The following is a 23270-nucleotide window of genomic DNA, read 5'->3' as shown; positions in this document are numbered from 1 at the left end:
GTATTTTCAACATCTGTGTTGAAATGTGTACATTATTCATTTTAATTCACATTGGCCTGCCCCTATGTGGGAGAACAATGAGTACAATGAGTAACTATAAACATTTTTTTAACTGAATATCGCTTTTGGAAATGTTAATCCCCAGGTCTCCCATGTACTGAAATGGACAGCAAAACACATAGGGTCCTACATCTTAAATTCCTTTAATAACAATATTAATAATAATTATAATACAGTCAAATAAATGGCGTACAAGGGGAAACACAAACTTTTACATCTGTGATGGGTATTATAATATTTACCTGTGACATGCTACACAGTAGTGTTCAGTATCAAGAAACAAGAGGTCAGCAAAATTGTCGGTTTGGCTAATGTTAGCTAAATTCAGCCGTTTGACGTTATGGCTAACGTGTTAGCAATGACGTTTTTACACATCCAGCAGACATGGAGCAACATTAGCATTCACTTGGAGACGTGTTTCTGGTCACCTGAAAAATGTAAGTCAATATAAAAAAGGATTTTTTGTATATAGCTTTCTAATTGACTAACTTTAGCTAGCGGTCCTAGCATAGGTGCTAGGCTCGTTAGCTAACGCTAGCCGCTAACTTTGTTACGTTAGCTACGCTAGGTTCGTTGGCTAACGCTAGTCGCTAACTTTGGAATGTTAACTACGCCAGGCTAACCAGCTAACGTCTGTGGCTAACTTTGTTTGTTGTTTAGTAGCAGTATAGTGGGTTTATCAGAGCCTCAATGCTGAAAAAAGTTGTCTCTTACTTCTGGAAACAGGTTTTATGAAAGTAGTTAGGCTGAACATAAAAAGGCATAAAGCCGTAAAATCCAAATAATTGGCTAAAATATGCTATAATGCTCTGTAGAGCCAAGAGGAACTACAGGTGACAATTTCCTGATTTGAGCCAGTGTTGATATAGAAATATTGATTAGTGCAGTTTCAATTCAAGTTATAGCTCAAAATGGGCAACTCCTTCAATAACATTATGATGCAGCCCACTTAGAACAGCTAAATTCACATGTTTGATGTTATGGCTAACATCCCAGAGATTGCTTTTGTCGCATCTGGCAGACATGAAGCAACATAAGCATCAAATTGGAGTCCTGTTTCTGGTCACCTGAAAAATATAAGTCCAATATTCACCCTTGTTCATAACTCTGCTAGTTTTAACAAGGTCCTGTGAAATAGAAATGCTCAGCTTTGTTCACCAGCTAGTCGCTGACTATGTCTGTCTGTGCTTTGGTAACAGTAAGGTGGGTTTGTCTGAGCTTTTGTGCCTTAAACAGCAGTCTGATGCATCTGGAAATAGGCTTAATGAAAGTGGTAAAATGAAAACAATTGGCTACAAGATGCTAAAATGCCCTGTGGAGCTGAGAGGAACGAAAGGTGATAACTCACATAAGGGTTATAATTATTAGTTATTATGCAGGGTCATTTGAGACTGTGTTTTTATAAAAACTGCAGCCTTAATGAAAATTTACAGCTCAAAATGGGCGACCTCTTCAAGAGTATAATGATGTACTTAAGAGAGCTCGGCTTCCAAAGACCTCAATGTCATCTTTGGCTTAAAAGGAGTTTTTGAATCAGAGAATATGGCATTCCCTTTTAATATCAACAAACCAACAAGAATGAATAATGTGTGGCTGGCAGTGACAGATTTTCCTGGCTGGAGTTTGAACAGTTTTTCTAACTGGATCTATATCAGGACTGTGAGATGTTGATATGTGTTTCTGTGTTTCCAGACTTTTTCTTGGGAACCAGAGGGACCTTTTGGCTCTGTAAGTAGATGTTAAACTATAAGCGGAGGTATTGAGTGATAGCTTCTTTCAATGGTTTACTGGAACATTTGACAATTCTGTGTACTTCTGTCTGACAGTGTAGACAAAATAAAATAAGAATAGTTACTTCCGTGTTCTTATCTTATCCGAGGGATCATATTTCAGCCTGTCCTCTAAATAAAGTCGTCTGGAGTCCTTGGCCAGGGATTCAACATGGGAGCAAACACAGAACCTGCAATATATTTTATTTAAGCAGACAGTGTTTTTACCCTGGTGAATCTTCAACAGATAGTCTCTCTGAAACCCCACCAGGCCTGAAATATTGTCTTGTTGTATTAAAGAAAAGCTGCTCTGGAGCTTTGTGTCAGGGGGCATTATGTTTATTCTCACGCTGAATTCCACTCAGCCCCGCGCTTGAACGAATATGTGTGTGCGTCTACTTTCACTATGTGACAAATCAAGATGCATATCACGGAAAATCCCAACTCCTCCATTAGTCCAGAACATGTCCTTAGCGTCCTATTTTCTCTCAAAATTGACCTTTTTCAGACGCTGAAATGAAATACTATCTGAAAAAAAGTTAATAGACATTCAAAATGGAATAATCAGACAAAAAAATTGCATTTGTGCTTTTTTCTTTCATGTATACGTGAGTAACTGCTGTAAACTGAGTGGTCTCAATGGACACAAGATCCAGCTGAAAGTGACACACATACCCTTGGTCCTCTCTGAATAATGTATCTGCCACTGGTATAATTGGAGTGATACTGTGTCCTCCAAAGTACTATCAGATGCATATATCATGACCATTCATTCATTAAGATTGGATTATCTGGATTGCCTCTCAGTTCCTTTCTCTCTCTCCCTCTGTATTGATGTGTCTATTGTGCCTGTCTGACTGACTGTTTCAGGCCTGTAACTCTGCTGTCTTTGTTTCTACCCGATCCTGTAACTAAGCTGTCAATCTCTCTTGGCTTTCTCTGTCAGCCCTCTCCATCATTTGACCCCTGCTTCTCTCTCTCATGCGAATTTGACAGGGGGGATTTTGACTCCGGCTAACTAACTCCCATTGCCTCCAATATAGCGAGAATCACTTTAAACAAGACAGGATGGTAAATGTAGAAATGTGAGTCAGAGAGGATGCCAAGCTAACGTGTTAAATTCCCCTTTCTCGTCAGGACAGAGTGCAGGAAAACACTCCCTAGGAAGCGCTGGTGTGGCTAGTGAAAAATTAACAATAAATCCACCATCATGGATGCAGGGCAGGCCAGCGGGGTTAGTTGTTTTGGGCTTTCCTTGGTTTGTTCAGGAATAATAAGCTTTCCTACCCGCCCCAGACCTGGTGTTAAAGGGAGGATGGGTGAGGCAAAAAGCTGTTAATCTGTTTCCTGAAAGCCTGCAGATGTTCACTCAGGACCAGTTGGTCAAAAGGCAAAGCAGATTTTGTTATTGCCAGCTTTTAACCCTTGTTGTTTGGTTGGTGCTGGCATTGTGTCCTCAGTTTTTGTGATCCCACCGTCCTTAATGCCCAATGTGTATAAATGATGATTGCCAAAATTAAAATGTATTTTCCTTAGGCTATGTTTTCTTGTCGTCTGACAAGAAGACACTTTGAGACACTACTCTGGTCATTTTCTTTGTATCGTTAATTACGTCATTGCTGTTGTCTGCTACAATTAAAACGTCAGCTGGTAGACCATCCATAATAAATGCTGACATGCATTTTTGTGATATATAGGCTACTTGGTACTGCTGAGCATGGTCGCCAGTCCCTGAAGAGATTAAAATATACTGACAATCAATGTTTCTCTGGTGTAATTTTGCTCCTGATTAGTTAAAAAAATGTAGCCCCTCTAGTTTTACCTAAGCAGTGCTGCCAATGGTGCAGGGATGACTTTTTGTAGGCCAGCCCAGAAGTTAGTGTTGCCCTGGTTGCCCTGACAAAAAGCCAATGGGATTTTTAACATTGGATTTTGGATTATTGCAGAAAATAAGCTCTGTGACAAACAAAAGTTATAATTTGCACACATTTTGTTCAGCAACTGAAGACTTTATTACATGCCTAAGAAACTTCTTAAACGAACTTTATTATGTCATTGAAACATAAACGTTTGTAAGATAGGTTGCAATTCTCTCCTTTTGTCCATCTGTCATTTTTCCTTCAGCACTATGCATGATGGTATATAGTGCTTACATAGATGTATAATAACAATGACATACCAGGCCCCAAGATGGCGTCTACTGATTACACGCAGAAGTGTTTCTCTCGATGCCTCTGCCCATGTGTTCATGCTCGGCTCGTAGACTTTAAGTTGTGATGACGTAACAGATTTCTAACTTGATTTTCTCTGCTCAAGGAAAGCTTTACAGATATAAAACTTCCATGGATGAAAAATTGATAATAGAAAGAGTCATAATTGACCTTGTTTGCAGTTCGAAGTGTCCTGTCAACAGTTCTTTTTCAGTGGTGCCGCAGTTGATTTGTTTTGCTGGCCAGTAGGAAAACTTGGAAGCAAGGCTTAATTGCTTTCCTGGGGGCCTGAGTGCTCGGTTAGTGACCATCAGTGGTACACTACTTTTCACAGTGCATTGTGGGATACTTTCAATCTGCTATAGAGTATAATAATTCTCACTATACATGTTAAAAGCACTACAGAATGGCAAACTCAATATATTGTGCACCATAAGGAGTAGTGAGTGATTTCAGTCACAGCCAACATGTGTATTAATGATACAGTTTGAGTTGGTTGGAAAACCACAGGTGTTACTTATAAGGTTAACGATGACAATGTGACACTGAGCTAACATGCACGGCATCAGGGCAGCAAAACTGCTGAATCCCTTTGATCATTTACACCTGTATTTCTGCAAATATTATCTGTTATGCTGCGGTCACACAACAAAGTGACCCTGATCATGTGACACAGGTGAGTGGAGTACCAGATATTTGGTGACATAGTGGCTACTCTTAGGGCTAGTTGGTGAATTCTAGCAGGCCAAAACTGTTTTGTTTGTAAAATCTTAAATTGTAAAGTAATAGTCTTAGTAGTGTAGTGATGGAGTAGGTAGTTCAAAATTTTCCTCTGTATTGGAAAATAGCATAAAATAGAAATGGTCAAATACAGTTTTTGAGCTGTTAAAGAGGCTCTGCAGAAAACAAAGCTTTGGTGTTAACCTCACAGACTCTGTAAACTTCTCCCTCCTCTTTCCTCCTTTCATCTGTGGCAGCCACTCCCTCTTTCTCCTTTCCTTTGTCGTCACTCCTTTGGCCTGCTCTTACAACTCATATCTCAATTTGCTATTCTGAGCCCACATGTGAGTTTACATAGGCTTCTGTGTATGCATGAGTAATTACAGGGCAAGTGGGAGAGGAAAAAACTTCCCCTGTGAACTTTTCCTTTCTCCTCCTCTTTCCTCTAGCCACTCGATGTGCCTGCACAACCCAGAGAGCCTCCCAGACAGAGAGGAACCCCAGCAACTCCTGCATCTCCATCTCTGTTCCTCACCCTTTCATAACTCCCTCTTTCTCTCCCTCATTTCCTCCCGATTCACCTCACACAATAGACTTCCTCTCCAGGCACCAGCCTAAAGGGAAAAGAGGGGGGAGATACGGTTTCTCAGTCTACAACAATGGAAATTCAATCAGGAAATGGAGAGGAGGTGGCGAGCGTGGTGTCGGCGACCTCGGGCTACGTTTCCCGTCGTCCCTCCGGGCCGCAGGTGGAGGCATCAAACGAGCCAGTACTCAGAGAGGACCTGCAGGCTGCAAAGAGGATTGAGAGGTTTGACATCCCACTTGATAACCTGAAGAGGATGTTTGAGAAGCCTGCTGCAGCAAACACAGTAAGTACTGCCACTGTGCATTTTTATTTTCTGGTGTAAACTCTGCATTTTTGTGCAATGAATTTCCACTTTTCCCTAGTTGAAGTAAGCGTTAGGTAACTGCCATGCCTTGCACTTTGTGCTGAATGTGTCAGATGGGATGGATGGGTTTGATGCAACAAATAGAAAAGCATTTGCAACCTTTAAAGAAACTTGAAAACGTAAAGTCAGTAGTGGTGACATGACTGTGGGGTCATGCCTCAGGCAAAACAGATCTAGTTTCTGAGTGGTGAAACTGAACACTATGTAAATTTCACTGTTGCAAGCTGCAGTTTTCTACTTTATGTAATGACTCTGTTGAGGGCAGTGTTAGTTGACCCTACTTTAGACTTATTTTGGATATGCTGGGCATAGGTGTAGATTTTAGGTGGCGCAGGGTAGCCAACACGTCCCCCTCAGTATTTAGAATATACATTTGTCATAAAGACATTGACACTATGACATGCTGCAGGAAAAGCACAAATTGGTGCATAAAATTCACCATAATGCAGGAAATTAAGTGTCTGATGCTCAAAATTTTTGTTTCCTATGTGAACCTCTCAGTGTTGAAACAAAACCTACACCCTTGATAATGGAAAAGACAAAACAGGATGTTGCTTATCTCTCTTTTTGTTTCAATATGATTCACTCGCTGGTAATTTGGGATTTTCCGTCATTTCGTCGACTCTTGTGAAAAGCGCTTACAGTACACATCTCTTTGCCAGAGAGGAGGGTGGCCTACTCTCTCCCGTTTTGTTTTTCCATCTCAGCTGGCTTCTCTGAGAGGAAAATCTAAGTCTGTTGAAAGTGAGGCGAGTCATTATGAGAAAACCTCCTGTTTACCAAATGTGTGACGATGAGACGAAAAGGCCCAGATGACCTACTTTTTGTTTCTAATGTGGTTGTGACATCACATCTAACCCCTCCAAATGTTCCAAGGACATTGAGCTTAATGATGGTGCATGGAAACCTTTCTCTTCATGGTATCCAAACTCTTAAAATCCACAAGAGCTGATGCATTATGGGTAATGTGGTTCTCAGTGTGTGCCAGCGCTCACTGATGGCACAGATACACACTGGCTGCATGTGCGCAGTGCCACTGGTTTGCTGATATTCGACACCCTGTTATTTAAGACCTATTTTGGGTGGCTTTATGGTTAAGCAGGATTTTAAAAATAACCCTGTAATTGGTATGTCGGCTGCTGCTGGTGGAAGCAGCGCGAAGCTTCTCTGTCAGGCCAGAAACAGGGTAGAGAGAGGGACGTGGATCCGTTGGAGTCAAATCACATCTGGCTCCTGAGATGAAAACATTTTCCAAATTACTGTGGTTAATGATCCACATCACTAAAGCCAAGCCTTGGAGAGGTCATCTTTTGAGGTTTTCTTTTGCTTTCCAGTCCAGCTGTTGAGGCTAATGTGTCCCTATATTTGTCGTCAGACATGTGTTTGGGCTGCTGTGGTATGAGCCATAATAGTCTCAAAAGATAAGCGCTCCACTTTGCTTTTATTAAGGCTGTTTAACATTCCAGCGTCTCTTTGGCCATTAGGTGTGTGTGTGTGTGTGTGTGTGTGTGTGTGTGTGTAAATCTGTCCTATCTTCAGCTCCCCATTAGTAGAATTTTCCCAGCCTTTTGACAAACTGAGGCTTTTATCTGTTTCCGTGTTGTTAGTTGATAGTGTTTGACTCATTAAAGCCACTATAGGGTAAATATTTTCATATTAACAATGGATCAAATGACCGTGCAAGGCAAAAAGGGTCACTTGATAAAGATTATTATCCACAGAATTAGCTCTACAAAGTGTTTCAGTGACTTTGTGCTCACTGGCACCTTCACTGTTTTGGTTCACTCTCACTGCTCCCATCAGCATTGTTTCCAGCCACAACAGACGGCTGCTTTCAGTAAAAAAGCTCTAAAACCACACAGGAAACAACACGCTCAGCACCAAACACAAGGCAGACACAGTTAGCTGGTGAACAAAGTGGAGCAATAGCAGCTTAAGAGACAGATATTGTTTTCTCAGACCAAAACAGAGCTGAAAGGAGAGTCAGTGTTGGACTAAACATAACTCCAAATTAATGCTAATATTGCTCGGTCGCTGCTGGATGTGTAAATCAGCAAATTAAAAGGTAGTAATATATTAGTGTGTGTTAACAGCTTGTCTCCGCTGCCTCCAAGAGGCCAAAAAAAATCAGCTATTGTAGCTTTAAGTACTGATGATTTTCCAGACTGGAGGTGGAGCAGGCAGATATGATATGTTAAAGGTATATCATTAATGGGCATTTGCTAAAACAGTTTATGCGGATTTTATTCTTGGGAGGACAGTCTCAGTCTGCAGCTGACTTCTCCATCAGCTTTGCTAAATTTATGCTCTTATGTCTATTTTGGAAGTGCTGATGGTGTTTTTGGTGGTTGCTGTTGGATGACGGTGGTGTGAGGTTGTGAGTCACTCGTCCGGATGAAGAAAATCAAATCACCATTTTATAATCTATTTGTGTGGTTATTCTTGCAGTCAGTCACAGCAAGCATTATTTGATTTAATGTGATGTGTGTTTGGCCCCTTAACGCAGCAGCTACAACCCATGCAGTCAGTAGTGTGGTGAAGTTGAGTGCGGTGGATGTGACAGAGTTGGCAATTCAGCGTGCCCAGATGCCACCAAAACCTTCAAAAATATTGCAATATGCATGGTGGTGGTGTCTGGTGGCGTTTTACGCAACTGAATGCTTCCATTCTCATGATGGGTACCCAACTCCACTGCTCACCCTGTGTCCCAACAGGAAGAAACACCCTGGATCACTGCTGTACACCATTCAAAAGCGCTGCCCATGTTTGGTAATAGCAACCATGCTTCCATCTTGTTGAGGTCAAAGATATATAAACAAACAATGCATGCCGCCAGTGACATGGGAAATGAAGCCAATCAGAGTCTGGGGCATGTTCCATAACGCCATTGTTGATTGACCGATAACATCAGTGACCTCACTGTGAGTCTCGCTGAGTCTGTGGTGGATTTAACTTTTAAAAAACAAAAGCAACTGCACCGAAGACTACAGTTGTTTTATTCTACAGCCAGAAGCAAAAGTTTACCAGAACTATCCAGACACATGGACAGTTATGAAGCAGCGACCTTTTCTTTGACCTTTTCCCGTTGACATATAACAGCTAATTGACTTTACAATCACTTCCATTCTAATTCACATCTTGCATGTTTGCTCTTCAACCAGACTGACTCCTCTTTTTTACCCATGGGAGAAAAAAAGATCATTTATTTATATTCTTTTTAAATAACAAACTGTACAGCTGGTCAAAATATCTGAATGTCACATGCTGGCACTGGAACACATGCTCCTTTTTGGCATTGTATCATGAGTGCTTGTAGTCTGTTCCTATCTTTTCTTGAAAAAAAAGAAAGCCTTTAGTCAGTGTTAATGGAGCATGTGGGCAGTGTTCCCAGATTCCCAGATAGAGGAAAGGACTAGAGCTCTGCAGCCGGCTGGTTATAAAACATGACCTTGTCTCCAACTCATCTGTAAGGCTGAGCTTAATATTTGATGATGCACTGTATTTTTCTTTCCGTGCCCTGTTTCATTTTATTTAAACGGTACAATGCCATAGGACGGCCAGCCATAACAATGACTGATGGATTCCCAGGTGGTCGCTCAGCTGTGGCTCCTCAGCGGGAGAGAGGACAGTCCGCGTTCCCAACAACCGCAGATGTGTCGTGATGCAATGGTTTATCTTGAGTGCAAAGAGCGTGTTTTTCCGCTTGTGCAGCAGGCTGATTCTCCAGGGACGCTGGCTTGTGTTTACAACATCTGACTGACCTTCTGGTCATGACTGTGCACACACATACTGATGCACATGCATGAGACAGATGAGGTGACACTGTGCTGCAGTGTCATATCCCATCACAGAGGGGGGCTTCTCAAAAGCACACACTGTTGGGTAATTGACATGCATGCACAAAAATAGGCCACTCATAAAGAAGGTTGAACATTTGCATTTTAGAAAGCTTTCCATTATTCTGTACAAGCTCATTAAAATGTTCAGGCATAAATTATTAGTTACATAAATGTTTCTAATACTCTTGACCTGACTTGGCATTCATTCATACTGTGATGGCCGCTGTTGGCCAGTGGGAGGCAGTGTAGCATGTATGACACTGAGAGAGAGGCACTGTATAAACCAGCGTCTTTCAGAAGGAGGATCAATGCTGTGCTCTTAATCAGGAGTTTATCACACTGAGACAATTACTAATCACCTGCTGTTAATTGGAGTTCATTTTTAATGCCTGAAGGTGTCTTAAACTGACTTTTCTCTTGTGTCTGAGCCAGTCAGATTATCAGGATTTGCATAATTGGGGAAATATCTAATTCTGATGCGTTTGGTAAATTTAACACAACATAAAAGAATTTAAAGGGATTTTATACTTTGGGGTAAAGCTGGTCACACCTGGCTAACAGGATAACATGTTTAAGTAGGGAGAGGGGAACTTTTTTTAGGCGGAGCACTCATCTGCACTCTGACTCTAAATGAGGTGTCTGCATAAATTCAGACAGTGGCACTAGAGGTCTGGAATGTTGCCTTGGTTTATTTTCATAACTTGTGTCGTCACTGTCACTAACTCGCTCACTTTTAACGTGTCTGTCTCAATAGACTGAAAAGATAATTTTCTTTCTGTTGGCATTTTTTTCCTATAGAGCCTGAATGACCTGTTTTCAAAAGCCACGATTCAATTTAAAAGACACTAATTGGGGCAGTGCATTAGGATTTTCATGTAGTTTGTCTCTATGGCTTTTTAAAGTCAGCTTTCTCTAGCTTTTAAGCAAAGAGTGGGACTTTTGTCAGTTTGCCATGCTGAAGATTCTCACTTTAAAATGTCAAACATCTTGTTGAAAGATGAGGCCGAGACAGACTTTTGGCTCATTGTGAACCATTTCCACCAGGAGAAAAAAAAATCAATCAATATGCACCATCTTTCCTAAACGCACTTCATTAAATGTTAAATAAACTAAAAGCCACAATGTGTCTGCAAGAAATTGATCCAGACTTGATGAGGACACGGGCGTCCTCATCAAGTCCATTGAGCTCGTAAAAATTCCATTAACTTTTACCAGGCATCTCTTTCGTCTCAGTTTCACAGATTCAAATCTTTTAATGGAGCTGGCAGAGGAGCTGTGTGGGTGACGCATTGCTAGTCTGTTGTGTGATGATGACTTGTTGCTCGACGCCTTGGCTCTCAGAATAGTTGCTCTGTTACGTGGTCTGCCAAACACAGCTCTGAAACTCCCCGCTTCATTTGACTCGTTCAGATAGCTACCTGGCGCTTCCTTTGTTTATGAAATTGGCAAATTAAAACATATGAAAGTCTGCTACGGATCGCTTTTGTTAAGACGGCCCTTTTTTTTCCAGAGGTATTGTTGTAGCATGTGCGTAATCACTCCAGCGTATGATAATCCCTTCCCATAGCTGGGTATTGAATGCATATCTGCAGGCCTTTTTCCATACAGATTGTTGTGTGACTCAGATTGTCTTTTCTCTAATGCAGTTTGACACAGCCCCACAAGAGCATATGTGTTCAACAATTAGCCAAAGAGCTGCAGGCTTGCCTTTTCAATCATTTATCATGGCACTATGTCAATGTGAGGGCAGCACCACGCCATCTCTGCCATTCATCGTTGCCATGGCAAAAAAACAGGAAACACTCCTCAAAAAAGGTTTCAAATGCAAATATTTTAGGCTGTTTATCACTCAACATTATGACTGAGAAAATCAGCACCGAGCAACAATAAGGTTACAGTAAATATTTTTAAAAAGTGTTGCACTGAGAAGCTGCACACCTTTGCTGACCTTCATCTGATAAATTAGCATATTAAACAGTATTATTTTGGCTGTTGGTTTCTCTGCATTGTTGGTATAAATTGGCCCCGGTTGTCTCATTAACGGTTACAGGTGCTGGAAACACTGGGGGGAAAAGTTCGGATGCCATATAGTGGTGCCACATTAGCATTTATTGATGGAAGCAGCAAACAAAAGCTTCTGGATCTTAAAACATTTAATCAAACATGAAGAAAATCACTTGAATTTAAGTTTGGCTCCTTATTACACTTGCAGTGCTGATGAGTCCTCATATAATTCAGCAACTTTCAGCCCTGTCTCATTTCTATACATTTATATACGATTTGAGGAAAATGGTCATATACATTTTGAACAAATGTCTGGATATAAGGCTAAAGGATCACCAAAATTAGTACACACCATCCTGTGGGGACAAGGAATGCTTGTACTGAACTTTTTATTGTGCAGGTTTGTAATTTTCTTAATAACATCCTTGTAACTTTCATTTTTGTGCAGGAAAACAGACAAGGTTTAGTTATTTTAATTACTTAGTTAAAGGTTAAGTGCGTGGAATTTAGGGGGATATGTTGGCAGAAATTGAATATAATATTCATAACTATGTTTTCATTAATATATAATCACCTCTTCCACAGAGTCTGCTATGTTGTTTCTACGGTAGCCTTGAACAGACAAACCAATGTCCATGTCAGCCACTGTAGTTTTTCTACATGCTTGGCACACGGAAGAAGTTTTAGATTGCACTAAATCCGAGAAACCAGACCTTTTGAAATTGATTTAGTTGAGTTGACTTGAGTTAAAAAAAAAAGAGCTTCATGTAAACCCAAGTAAATATTAATGTGTCATTTATTTATTGTTCTTCATGCATAATGAATCCTTTACATTATACATCTTTAGCTGGCTTGCTGTGCACTGGCTGAAAGATACATCGTTAAAGGTGGTGGTAGAGGTAACCCAAGGTTCATAGCAATCCATCCACCAGTTGTGGAGACATTTCACTTAAAACCTCAAATGTCAGCCTGGTGGCACTGGGACAAAAGTCAGAGGATTATCAAAGTCAGTAGAATTCAACCTCTATGAGCCTGAATGTACAAAATGTTGTGGCCATCCATCCAACAGTTGCGGAGACATTTCAGTCTGGCACAAAGTAGCACCAGAAGAACTGGTATGCTCAGGTGACATGAAGTGGGTCCACATGCATGATCTCATATTACGCATCTGCACAATTATAGCCTTAAATCCCCCAGAATATCAACTAGGCATGCAGCATGTCAGCCGATGTCAGTTCCATGGTTCAGTGTATATTTGGAGAGGCTGAAACAGAGCCGGATCCCAAGCCACTTTAGAGTCGTCATGTATAAATAGTAGTGCCTGGTGATGTTGGCTTCGCTCGCTGAGCATTAAGAGAGCCTGATGAAAGAGACTGAAATATGATTTACATTCAGTGAGCACAGGGCCATATTGTGAAAGAGAGGACTGGGAGAGTGGATGGGAGGGGAAGGCAGGGAGCAAGGGAAATGAAGATGGATAGGGATTCAGAGTGAATCAGCTGGGGCGTTAAGAGAGGGAATCAAAATGAAAAGCGAGTTCATATTTTAGCAGGTAAAGCAGGTCAGAGTCTGATTAACAAATTATATTCATGTTTCAATAATGATAGGCTTCATCAGGCCCCACTTCACTGTCGCACAATCTCCGACACTGACAGTTTTTTTTTTTTTTTTTTTTTTTGGCAATTTGCTCTTTTCCCACAACTTTCTTTCCCTGGAGACGAGCGCATGTCTGTCAGGTTTCAGCTCGAGTTAAGAGCACTGATAATCAGGGGAGAAAGGCCCAGAATACAGAATGAGGAGCTCAGCCACAAGCCGCATGATACAGAAACTATGTGACCACATTTCATTGACACAACATATGTGGGATTATGTGTCAGTGCAACCAAATATTATTCTTATTTATTTCAAAGTATGCCCAGAAAGACTTCAGTTTGACATGTTTCATGACTGTTGAATGAATGTCACCATATCTGTCTTGTGAGGGCAGAGCACACCTCCAGCCTGCATTAATGACCCGCTAATGTCCCTGTTAATTTTCAGCAGCCAATTGCACAGGGAGTTTCTGCAGCCAGGCTTTGAAACTCAAAATCACTGGACGTCTGTCAAGCTTTAATTTATCTGCTGCTCACTAGATCTGGGTCAAATTTGTCATTTGCAAATGGGCCCAGTTGGGCAAGCTAAATGACTCTCCTCTCCTTTAACAGCTTCTACCCCTGAGTGTCACTGAGCAAGACACTTAAACCCATAGAGGAGTGGGAGGCACTCAAACCCTGGCTAAAACTGTTGGGAGTTTGGCATCAAATTAATGGTGCAGAAAATCGAGGACGTGCACAAGGCCTGGCTAAGGTTGCCAGAGGAGCAGCCCATTTGCCCTCTTTGGCTGAGCTGCTTCTCTGGAGGGAAAAAATAACTGTTTTATTTTTGCTGTTGTGGTCGCATAAATACGAGTAGCCCATTATTGCTAAAGTTAGACCAAATTATATACCTATATAATTCAAACTTCGAAGAATGGTACGAACAGTGACTCCGCAGATGATTCCAAACAATACGTAGCTTGCCAAATTTGCATAAGTTTGCACAATAGTGCCTTATAGTATATCATGCTATAACATGAAGCAATCTTAGTGAGCTAGCTAGCTGGCTAACATATAAGCAGCAGAAAGAGAAAGAGCTGAGGGAGGCAGAGCAACTTTTCACAGGGTGTCTGTCTTATGCACTACTGTCAGGATATAGTGGCAGTTTATAATAGTTACCAACTGTAGCTTCAAGACGGCTTGATACTGCTCATCGGTGAGCATAATGTTTGTTCAGGCACAGCACTGAGGTTGCGCCTGAATTCACTGATTGGCATCCACTGCTTTATTCATGCTTCACAATCACCGGCTCACTAACCAGCTGTGTGGTAATGTCCCATCGTGCAGGTGAACAGTGCAGCCATTTTAACGTGACACTTCTCACTGTTAGTCATGCTGACACTGTTTACTGCCGCTGCTCTCTTCACCACCAACATTTCAAAACTATGTGCTGTGTTTTTGGTATTACTGATTTTACCAAGACTGAATGTGCACATATGTGTTTACCAAGATGGGATTAGCTCTCCCAGCAGAGTCTTGAGACACCTGCCGAGCTGCAGACCACTGTACGAGAACCAAAAACAACAAAACCAGTTGTGTTTTAGCGACCTGTCACTGTTCTTCTACTGTGGATGTTTTTTTTACAGATACCTTACTTTGTTTCCCACAGGAATAAGCCAAACCATGGTCTTTTCCTCACCATAACCAAGTGGTTTTTGTGCCTAAACCTCACCACAATAAACCACAACACTGTTAAAAAGAAAGAAAATTACATATATATGTGGTTTGCATAAATATACAATACCAACATTCTTTCTGGATATTGGATATAACCATTTGCTATAAATGGTCAACTCCTTGATGTACTTTAAGAGTTTCTGACTGAAATTCTTTTCATTGAAAACTGGAACTAGATATCCATGTTGCCACAGTGCTGGACTACCCCCTGGCTTTCCTGTAGCAAAGCTGCCCCATGAGGAGTGCTAGTAATGCTAAAAATAGCAGCAGGTTTAGTCATAACCTCCAACTGCTCCAGTGAAGCTGCTCAGAGACCAGCAGTAGGCAGCTGTGGTTGAATTGGGCAGATCCTTTAAATGTGTGAGGATCAAACAGCCCAGAATGTGAAGGGGAAGTCTGTTGTGGATAAACAGTGCAGTATGTTTGACTCTGTGTTTAATGGATTAGCTAAAATTAATGGATTCCTTCATGATGTAAAATACATTTTTTGCCACTGACAAACAGCAAGCCATAGACAGAGAGCCAGCATTGTATGTTGTTGCACCTCCCAGTTTTTAAGTCTTGATTTAGTCTTTTAAATGATCTGCGTGAATGTATTGTCGTGTTAGCTGAGCTTACAAGCCAACAAATTCGCTATTTGCGCAGAGAGTGAACTGAACAGTAGAGATAGAAATGAGAGAACTCTCCCAGAGCTACTCTGTGACTGTGACAACTTGTGAGTTAGTGGTTAGCTCGCAAGCTACAGCAGTTCGCCAACTAGTTGTGCGATTGTAGTTACTATGTCCTGGGTGCCGTGCAATTGCTCCAACAGCCTAAAATTCAGAGGCCACATTAGTCCAGAAAAGGTCCCACTGGACCAAAAGCCCACTTCTCAGACAGCCCATTATCCCCAAAAACAAACGCCCATTGCACTGAAGTCCCATTTCTCAAAAAATACACACTCCCTGCAGTTAGTTTCAGTTTCACAGCGGTGTTTGAGCCACCGATCACGGGTTTTTTTCACAGACCCATCCCTCGTTTTCCAGTGGCTTTTGTGCCACCAAACTTGACATTTTAACCCGAAACATAATCTTTTCCTAACTATAACCAAGTAGTTTTTGGGCCTCACCGTAACCACATATTCATTCATGTATCCGCTACAAAATAATGTACGAATGTAATGTATCCGTTGTTTACAGAAACGTACAATGACGGCAGCTTTTCTGGCAATGGGTTGTCTAACTCTGGGGGTATGGTATGGTATTTTCTGAGAAACAGCACCTTGATGCAATGGTTACGTGCTGTCGGAGAAATGGGCTTTCAGTCCAATGGGACATTTTTAGGACCAATGGGGCTTCTGAATTGTACTCTGTCAGAACAAAGGGTGGTCCCCACCCTTTCTTACTACCTTCTGCTGTGACCAGAACTAAATACAGCACCTGTCACAATCTAAATTGTCCAGAGCCAAAATATTTGATAAAAAAATTCTCCCAGGTTTTTATCTCGCTCCATGAAGCAAAGACTTGAAATATGAAAAAGTAAAGAGGAGAAACCACTGCACTGTTCATCAGACCGACACAGGGAGGAGGGTTTTGACAGGACAGAACCACAAATACAGCTGAGGGAAAACTCTGACTAAATGTTGCATCATGTACACCAAACATTCTTTCTCACCAACACGGCATGATATAAAAACACCCAGGTTTTTATGCTTCCAAAAAGTACCAGAGAGGAAAGTGCAGCACGCGCTGTGACCAGAGCAGCAATATATATGCCCTTTGCTCATATATCAAGACAGGCGTTTGCACTGGGGAGCTTCAGTATGAATATATCCCATCTGTTGCAGCACTGTTTGTCTGTATCCATAAATGTGAATCATATACCCCTGTGGGCTATGTTCTGGCTCGCTATATGTCTGACTGTCTCTGAAAGTCTCTCTGTGTTGCTGTCCGCCTCCTAGCTTTTCACTGTGACTCTGTCTGGTTGTTTGGCCTTTAGTTAATCCATTCTGTCCCAGCTGGCCCAGGTAGAAAATCTCAAATCACTATTAGAAACCAGACACCAGGCCCCCGCAGTCGCTTTCTCTACCTCTCTATCACTCTCTCTCTGTTGTTCATCAGGTTTGTTTTTCCTGTCTGGCTTTTTTAGCCTGATACCATGGTCTCTGTGTCTGTCCATGTACTTTTACAGTCTACTATGTCTCCTTTACTTCTTTGTTGGCCAGTGGCTTATCTCTTTCTCTTCCCCCCCTCTGTTTCTGGACTGTGTCTCTTTTGTGCCGATGTTAGCCCATGAGTGCCTGAAATATTGATGTGCCTCTGTTTAGTCATAATGAGGACAGTCGATAGAGGATTGAAAACCAGACAAAAAAAAATTGTTTTCATACTTCTACTGGATTGCAAAAGGGAATGCTTATGGCACCCAGCACAAACAAAAACACTGGCGAAATGAAAGCAGCTGCCAAAGAGTCGACAGGGAGAAAGGGAGGGAGGATGACATGAAAGCTGTGATGACCTTCAAATGAACAATGCACCCAGTTGCATAACATCAACAAGGAGGAGGTGATAGAAGAAAGAATTAGCCTTGAGATCCAAATTCAGGCATTATAAGACTTATCTGTAATCCTGTATTGGTGCTTTTATTTTTTTGTGTGGTTCTGTGCTGCTTTTAGTGCATGTTTTTATCTCAGATAACAATTGGCACAGCACCAAAAATTGTTTCAATTAGTGAGTCTTTTTTCAGCTGGTTTAATAGTTCAGGCTGCGAATTCTCCACACTTTATTCCTGATAAAAAAGGGGCTCTCCTTGCACCTTCCATGTGCCGCCGGTTCAGGTGCTTCAGATCAAGGACGGCAAACTTCAGAGGGAAAGAAAGGACTGGAGCACACCGACTGATTTACATACTGTAATAGTGGAAACAGCCTAAAGTTTTAACGCTACTGTGTCTTCTATCAAAATGGACACGGACATTTCACCTCTAACAGTGTACAGAGGAATGGGACACATGAAAAATTCAGTTCATTATGGCCAAAGTAATTGGCTTCTGTAGTTTTTCTACATGCTTGGCAAACGGGAGAAGTTTCAGTTCTGCAGTCTCACCACTAGATGCCACTAAATCCTACACTGTAGTCCTTTAAAGGCCTTTCTTGTTTCACATGAACCAGATGGACATTTTTGAACATATACAACATGAAATGTGTGCTGCTACAGATTTTATGCTGTATTTTTATGCATGCTAGGGGTATAGCTCGGTATGGCAATGTCTGTCTATCATGACATTTTGTACAGAAACTCAAGAAACCTTCCTCTCGCTTCAACATCAGATCAAAATGTCAATTTGTCCAATACTTAGTTTTATTATTGAATACCGGAACTACCAAACTAATGACATTCCCATTAGCCTCAATTTTGATTTGTATTAAGTGCTAATTACCAAATGCTAGCATGCTAACGTGCTAAGCTGAGATGGTAGACGGTTGAGTATCGTGTCATATTGCTGTGTGCAACTGGATAGGTACATGGGATATGACATTGGGTCAGACGTTCCCGACAGTGTATGCCACCAATGGCATGGCAGTATGCGTCAGTATTCTAGCTTGTGGACCAGTAACCACAGTACTTTTGATGAACTAAGACACACCGTAGTAGCGTGCTGTTGCTAGTTAGCTAGCTTAATTGTAGCTCCTTGTGTGGCTAAAATTTACCGATTGATTTATTTGGTGAATGTCATGATATTATTGGTTGAAAGCGCATGTCATGATTTGTTTTACAGGAAGAAAACATGATTGAATTTTGATATAAGAATATGAAGAAAGAGATGAGTGCACAATGTGGCCGGTGGTGTGATCTGAAGTGCTTTAAAAGTGTATTTTTCATTTAATCTCAGTTTTAAAGGCTGCAAATCAATCAGTGGTCCAGTCCTTTCTCCCCCTCTGAGGTTTATGTCATTTCTGGTTTATCTGCACAGTATAGTTGGAGGTACAAAGCTTTGGTTTCATTTGCTGCCACTCACTCTTGTGTAACACTTGAAGCAACTTCCACAATGATAGGTAATCCATCACAATAAACACTGAGCTTAAGGAGACACTTTTAAATTAAATTATTTCATTATGCTTAAATTGAATGTCTCACTATCAATCACCAGACATCCAGCAAATATTCCCTTTTGCTCTAAGGAATTGATTTGTATATCCATCTTTTGTTAGGCGAGATATACCATGAGTCAATGTGTAAAAACTAATTACATTGGAAAACATATCAAAATGGTGTGGGTAAACGTGAACTACATTTAAATGAAAGTAAACGGGCTGCATGAGATCTCTTTGTGCGTATCAATCTCTTTGCCCACAATAGCTGTCTCTTTCAAGGTGACAATTACCTCACGTAATTAACAAAGCCTCTCGTTCTGGCACTCGTTCATTCATTCACTCATCTATTTATTCACACAGGCTGAATGATTTAGCCCCAGAGATTGAGGCATTGCAGTGTCCGCAGCCAGCTGCATGCACAGCTGAGTGCTGAAGCCAAAGCAGAAGTGCCTGAGGATGCATTTCCTGTAAAAGCTGCGAAAACCTCAGAGTGTATTGAATCAATGCAGGCTATGACTTTTTTCCAGTAAACATTATTGAAACAGATAAAGCAAGTGTACAGCAAGTAAGCAAAAATACAATTTGTGTGTATGAATATGCCAATAGAAATATGGTTAAAGACATTCAAAGCAGTTAACCTTGTAAAGGTTACAGGTGATCTCAGTTTTAAAATCTTTTGTGCTAGTAGATGGATAGATGGATAGATGGATAGAATAGTTTGTATGACTTAAATAAATGTGGATTATTGCTTGTAAATTATGATGTATGAATATAACATTTTTAAATAACACTTGAATTAATTAAGAAAAAAACAAGCCGGCTCGTTAAAGCTCCTCCAGAGTCACAGAAGACATTATATAACAAGCTGAGTAGGAATCAGCATGACGAGTAAACTAACTTTTATGTGTAAAATCAGTGGGGGCCCCTTTAAAGCAGCGAAAGGCAAACAATTAAACAGAAAAAACACCATAATTTGAAAGTATTGCCCTCCTCCTGTCATCCTAATCATGATTTTGTTCTGATGTTGTTGTATAGAGGCAGTTCTGTGAGAATCACCATCCTGTTTTCTTTGCAAACGTGAACCCGTAAAGCCCTCTTTGATGACACACTGTGATTTGAGGCTCCAGCTAGCTACATAAACATGAACCTGAATTAGCCGCAGACATGATCGCTTGGTTCCGCTTAGCAGAAGGCTGAACTATTATTTTCTCTCCATCTCTGAAATGCTTGACACTACTGACACATTTTATTTTTGCTTATTGTCAGACTGCTTTTAGACTCACTGTTTGATGAGTTCATCTTCTTTTGTTGGGGTTGCTTTGCAGTATAGGCAGTTATTGCCAATGCTGGCAGAGCAACTTTTTCTTCAGGATTCTCCACCACAGAATCAGGCTTTACTGAAGGGACGTGCACACACTTCAGAACGCCCTCTCTCTGAAATGCCCAGTGATTTGCCAAAGTCTCCTGTCACGGGCTAGATTTTCTAAACACTGAGAACAGAGCCAAGAGGAGGTGCAGAAGTTGAGTTTTCTCTTAGACCAACTGAATTACAATTTGTCCACAGATTATTATGAGATTTTTATCCAATGAGAGAAAAAAAACCTGCCTACCCCAACTTTAATTGAGCTTAGTCTTTATATTTCTGAATAGCTTTCCTCATTGTGCACATACATGTTTATACAATCAAGCAGCTTTTACTCCCTTACTCTGTTCCTGCAGTTCAGTACATCCAAAATGTTCTGCTTTGTTAAACACAGCGAAATGTTAAGGCAGAATTTGGACTTTACAGGTTCAGGTTATGGGAAGCTCCAGGTCAGGGGTTGTTGAATTCCCTTTGTGGGAAAGAGCCACTTGAGGAGTATCACATTCTAGTTGAGTGATAATATTTTGTGTGTTTTACCTTGCTCAATATCATTTGTTCTCTTGTGGGTATACATTTTTAAATACTTCACTCATCGTCCTGTTTATGTTACCCAACTTTAAGTCAACTGAAACTCATTTTGTGCTGCTCTACATACATAGTAACAGTGTGGAATGACTGCTGAGACCTTTGGCTCCCTGCTTTGAATTGCTGGAGAAGGTCAGGCGTGTTTAGAGAAGTAAATCCAAAGCAACTGGTTGCCTCGGTCAACCCAGCGATTTGTTTACTGTTGTCGTGTCTCATGAGTCATGTTTGAGAGCAGCCACTTGTATGTTACGCCAGCAAACCCATAAGGCAGCTTTCACAGCCAACAGCACTCAGTCCAAGAGCTGACACAGGGAGCGTGCATGTGGCTGAACTGTATGTAAATACAGTGTCTGTGTCCACATGCTTGGATTCACTCGTATGTGCACCATTTGCCAACAAAGAATCCTTTGATTTAAAATGCAGTACCCAAACAGTGAGTCATGTGTGAGTGACTTCTTTTCTTGGCAGGCCCTTTCAGTCACTTGTCGTGCACTAGCCAGAGCTACAGTGCTACTCCAGAGACACTGTCATAGGCAATAAATGAACTGAGTGGGCAGGGTTCAAACACAGAAGAGCAAAGAAACTAGCCCACCATTCACCTGTAAGACAATCTGGATAACCAGCATGCTGAAGACGCACTCAAGCCAGCCGGGGAGCTGTCTCTACACACACATACACACAAAAAGAAAAGAGAAGGTAGGAATACTTGGAATAAAGATAGAGGAAGATCAGGAAAGCAGGGTAGGAACATGAAAGAAAAAGAGATGGAGGGGAAAAGGTACAGAGAGTAATCCAAAAATAAGGTGTGTTTAAGGAGTACATCCCGTTGAGGTGGGTGCCCTCTCTCCTCTAAAATGTCACACCTGATATCGAACCAGTGGACCTTATCGATTTGCACTGCAACTGTAGCTTCACCAACTCCAGCAAAAAGCACTCGGAGCCATTTCTTAGCTATTTGATTCCAGTGTAGTCGTAGTAGCAGCAGCAGGAGAGATGGAGAGGAGCTCTTACTCTTGGCAAAGTGATAACTTGTAGTCAAGGTTACAAGGTTCATTTATTTGTCATTTTACAACACAGGGTTACACAGTGAAATGTAAGTTTATTTCATCCTTTCATCAGTAATTCGCCCAAATTATAGATCCAAACATTGCAGTGGATTATGTGCTTTAAAATGAGTAAAAAACACAGTCTCAATGTGTGTTCAAGTGTCCTAAAATTGTACGGTAATCAAAAGTTAATGCAGTCTCACTTAAACATCCCAGTCCTTCTAGTACTGACAAGTACTACCAGCAGCACTTGAGGTCCTTTGATATGACATGGCACACTGGCTCTGCTCAGGAGTCCAGCGGTGTTAAACTTCATTTAGCAGAAGTGGAAAAAAACAGGTTGACATGTTGTCGAGTACAATTATTCTCTTTCTAGCGGATAGTTAAATGAGAACATTAATAGCACTTTCATATCTTTCTCTTAGATATAGTGCTATAGCAGCTGGTTCACTAGAAACAAGGGAAAAGCAGCTAGCCTGGCTACGTCCAAGGTAATAAACTCCACCAACAGGGATATATTTCATTTGTTTCATTTGGCTGGCTTGTTGCCTGGCTACATCACACTGACGACAAGCCTTTTTTTGTAGAGATGAAACAAATGTGAGCTTTAGAGGTGCTGGTAAGCATGTTTTGTATTCCGTACAATATGCCGTCTGACCATATCCCAATGCAAATGTATTAATTGTGTTTTGAGCAGCCACTCTCAGAGGCAGGGCGAAAAGCCTGTCGTCATAAAGTGGAACAAGATGCAGTTATACTTCAAATGGGAATATGCCAGAAACTTTTCAGACTTTTACCTGACTGCTGATAAATTATATAACATAACATCATAGTGGAAAATACATACAACCAAACAATGCTAAAATATACTGACATTTAGAAAGACTAAATTACGTCCAACAACTAAAATCTACTTAGATAGGGGTCTGTACCCTGATATCAATGTAGTATGTCTCATGAATAAAAACTATAGGAAAACATAAGTATTATAGGTGGTTTAGAGACTATTCAGCAACTTTCTTCGAACTGTACTGAGGCCTTAAGTTTAATTCATACTTCACCAAGTGATCCCTCGCCAAGCCATCGTTGAAATGAAAAATGTGATTCAGGAGTCAAGTCCAGGATTGACTCATATTTTCTTTCCCGTGAAAAATTCTCCAGTGGACTGAGTGAAACCCACATGGTTCAGGTTACACTCTCACATTTGACATTATCTCACTTGGATAGAGCAAAATAAAACCTTTGGACTCAGTTCCTGCCTAATTGACTTATTAAGAGTGACATTTTTTAAATGCAGGGATGACACAGAGGGGGAGGGGGAGGACAGACGGAGAACGTTTGAG

General features: G+C 41.1%; 1 protein-coding gene across 2 annotated transcripts in view; it reads left to right on the top strand.

Annotated features, from left to right (window-relative positions):
• The first annotated feature begins 396 nt into the window (after positions 1-396).
• Positions 397-23270, top strand: part of xirp2a (xin actin binding repeat containing 2a) — a 60683-nt gene continuing 37809 nt past the window's right edge. Inside the window, exons 1-3 of one of the 2 annotated variants that reach the window (XM_049570617.1) lie at positions 397-497; positions 1753-1788; positions 5209-5631. In XM_049570617.1, coding sequence (XP_049426574.1) covers positions 5419-5631 — 213 coding nt within the window. In that variant the 5' untranslated portion in view covers positions 397-497; positions 1753-1788; positions 5209-5418. Of the gene's footprint in view, positions 498-1752; positions 1789-5190; positions 5632-23270 lie in introns of those variants that run through there. The other variant, XM_049570618.1, reaches the window with a different exon arrangement.

Source organism: Epinephelus fuscoguttatus, linkage group LG24 (assembly GCF_011397635.1).
Source record: "Epinephelus fuscoguttatus linkage group LG24, E.fuscoguttatus.final_Chr_v1".
Taxonomy (NCBI): Eukaryota; Metazoa; Chordata; class Actinopteri; order Perciformes; family Serranidae; genus Epinephelus; species Epinephelus fuscoguttatus.
Note: the sequence above shows the minus strand (reverse complement) of the source record. Positions and strands in the feature narration are given on the sequence as shown.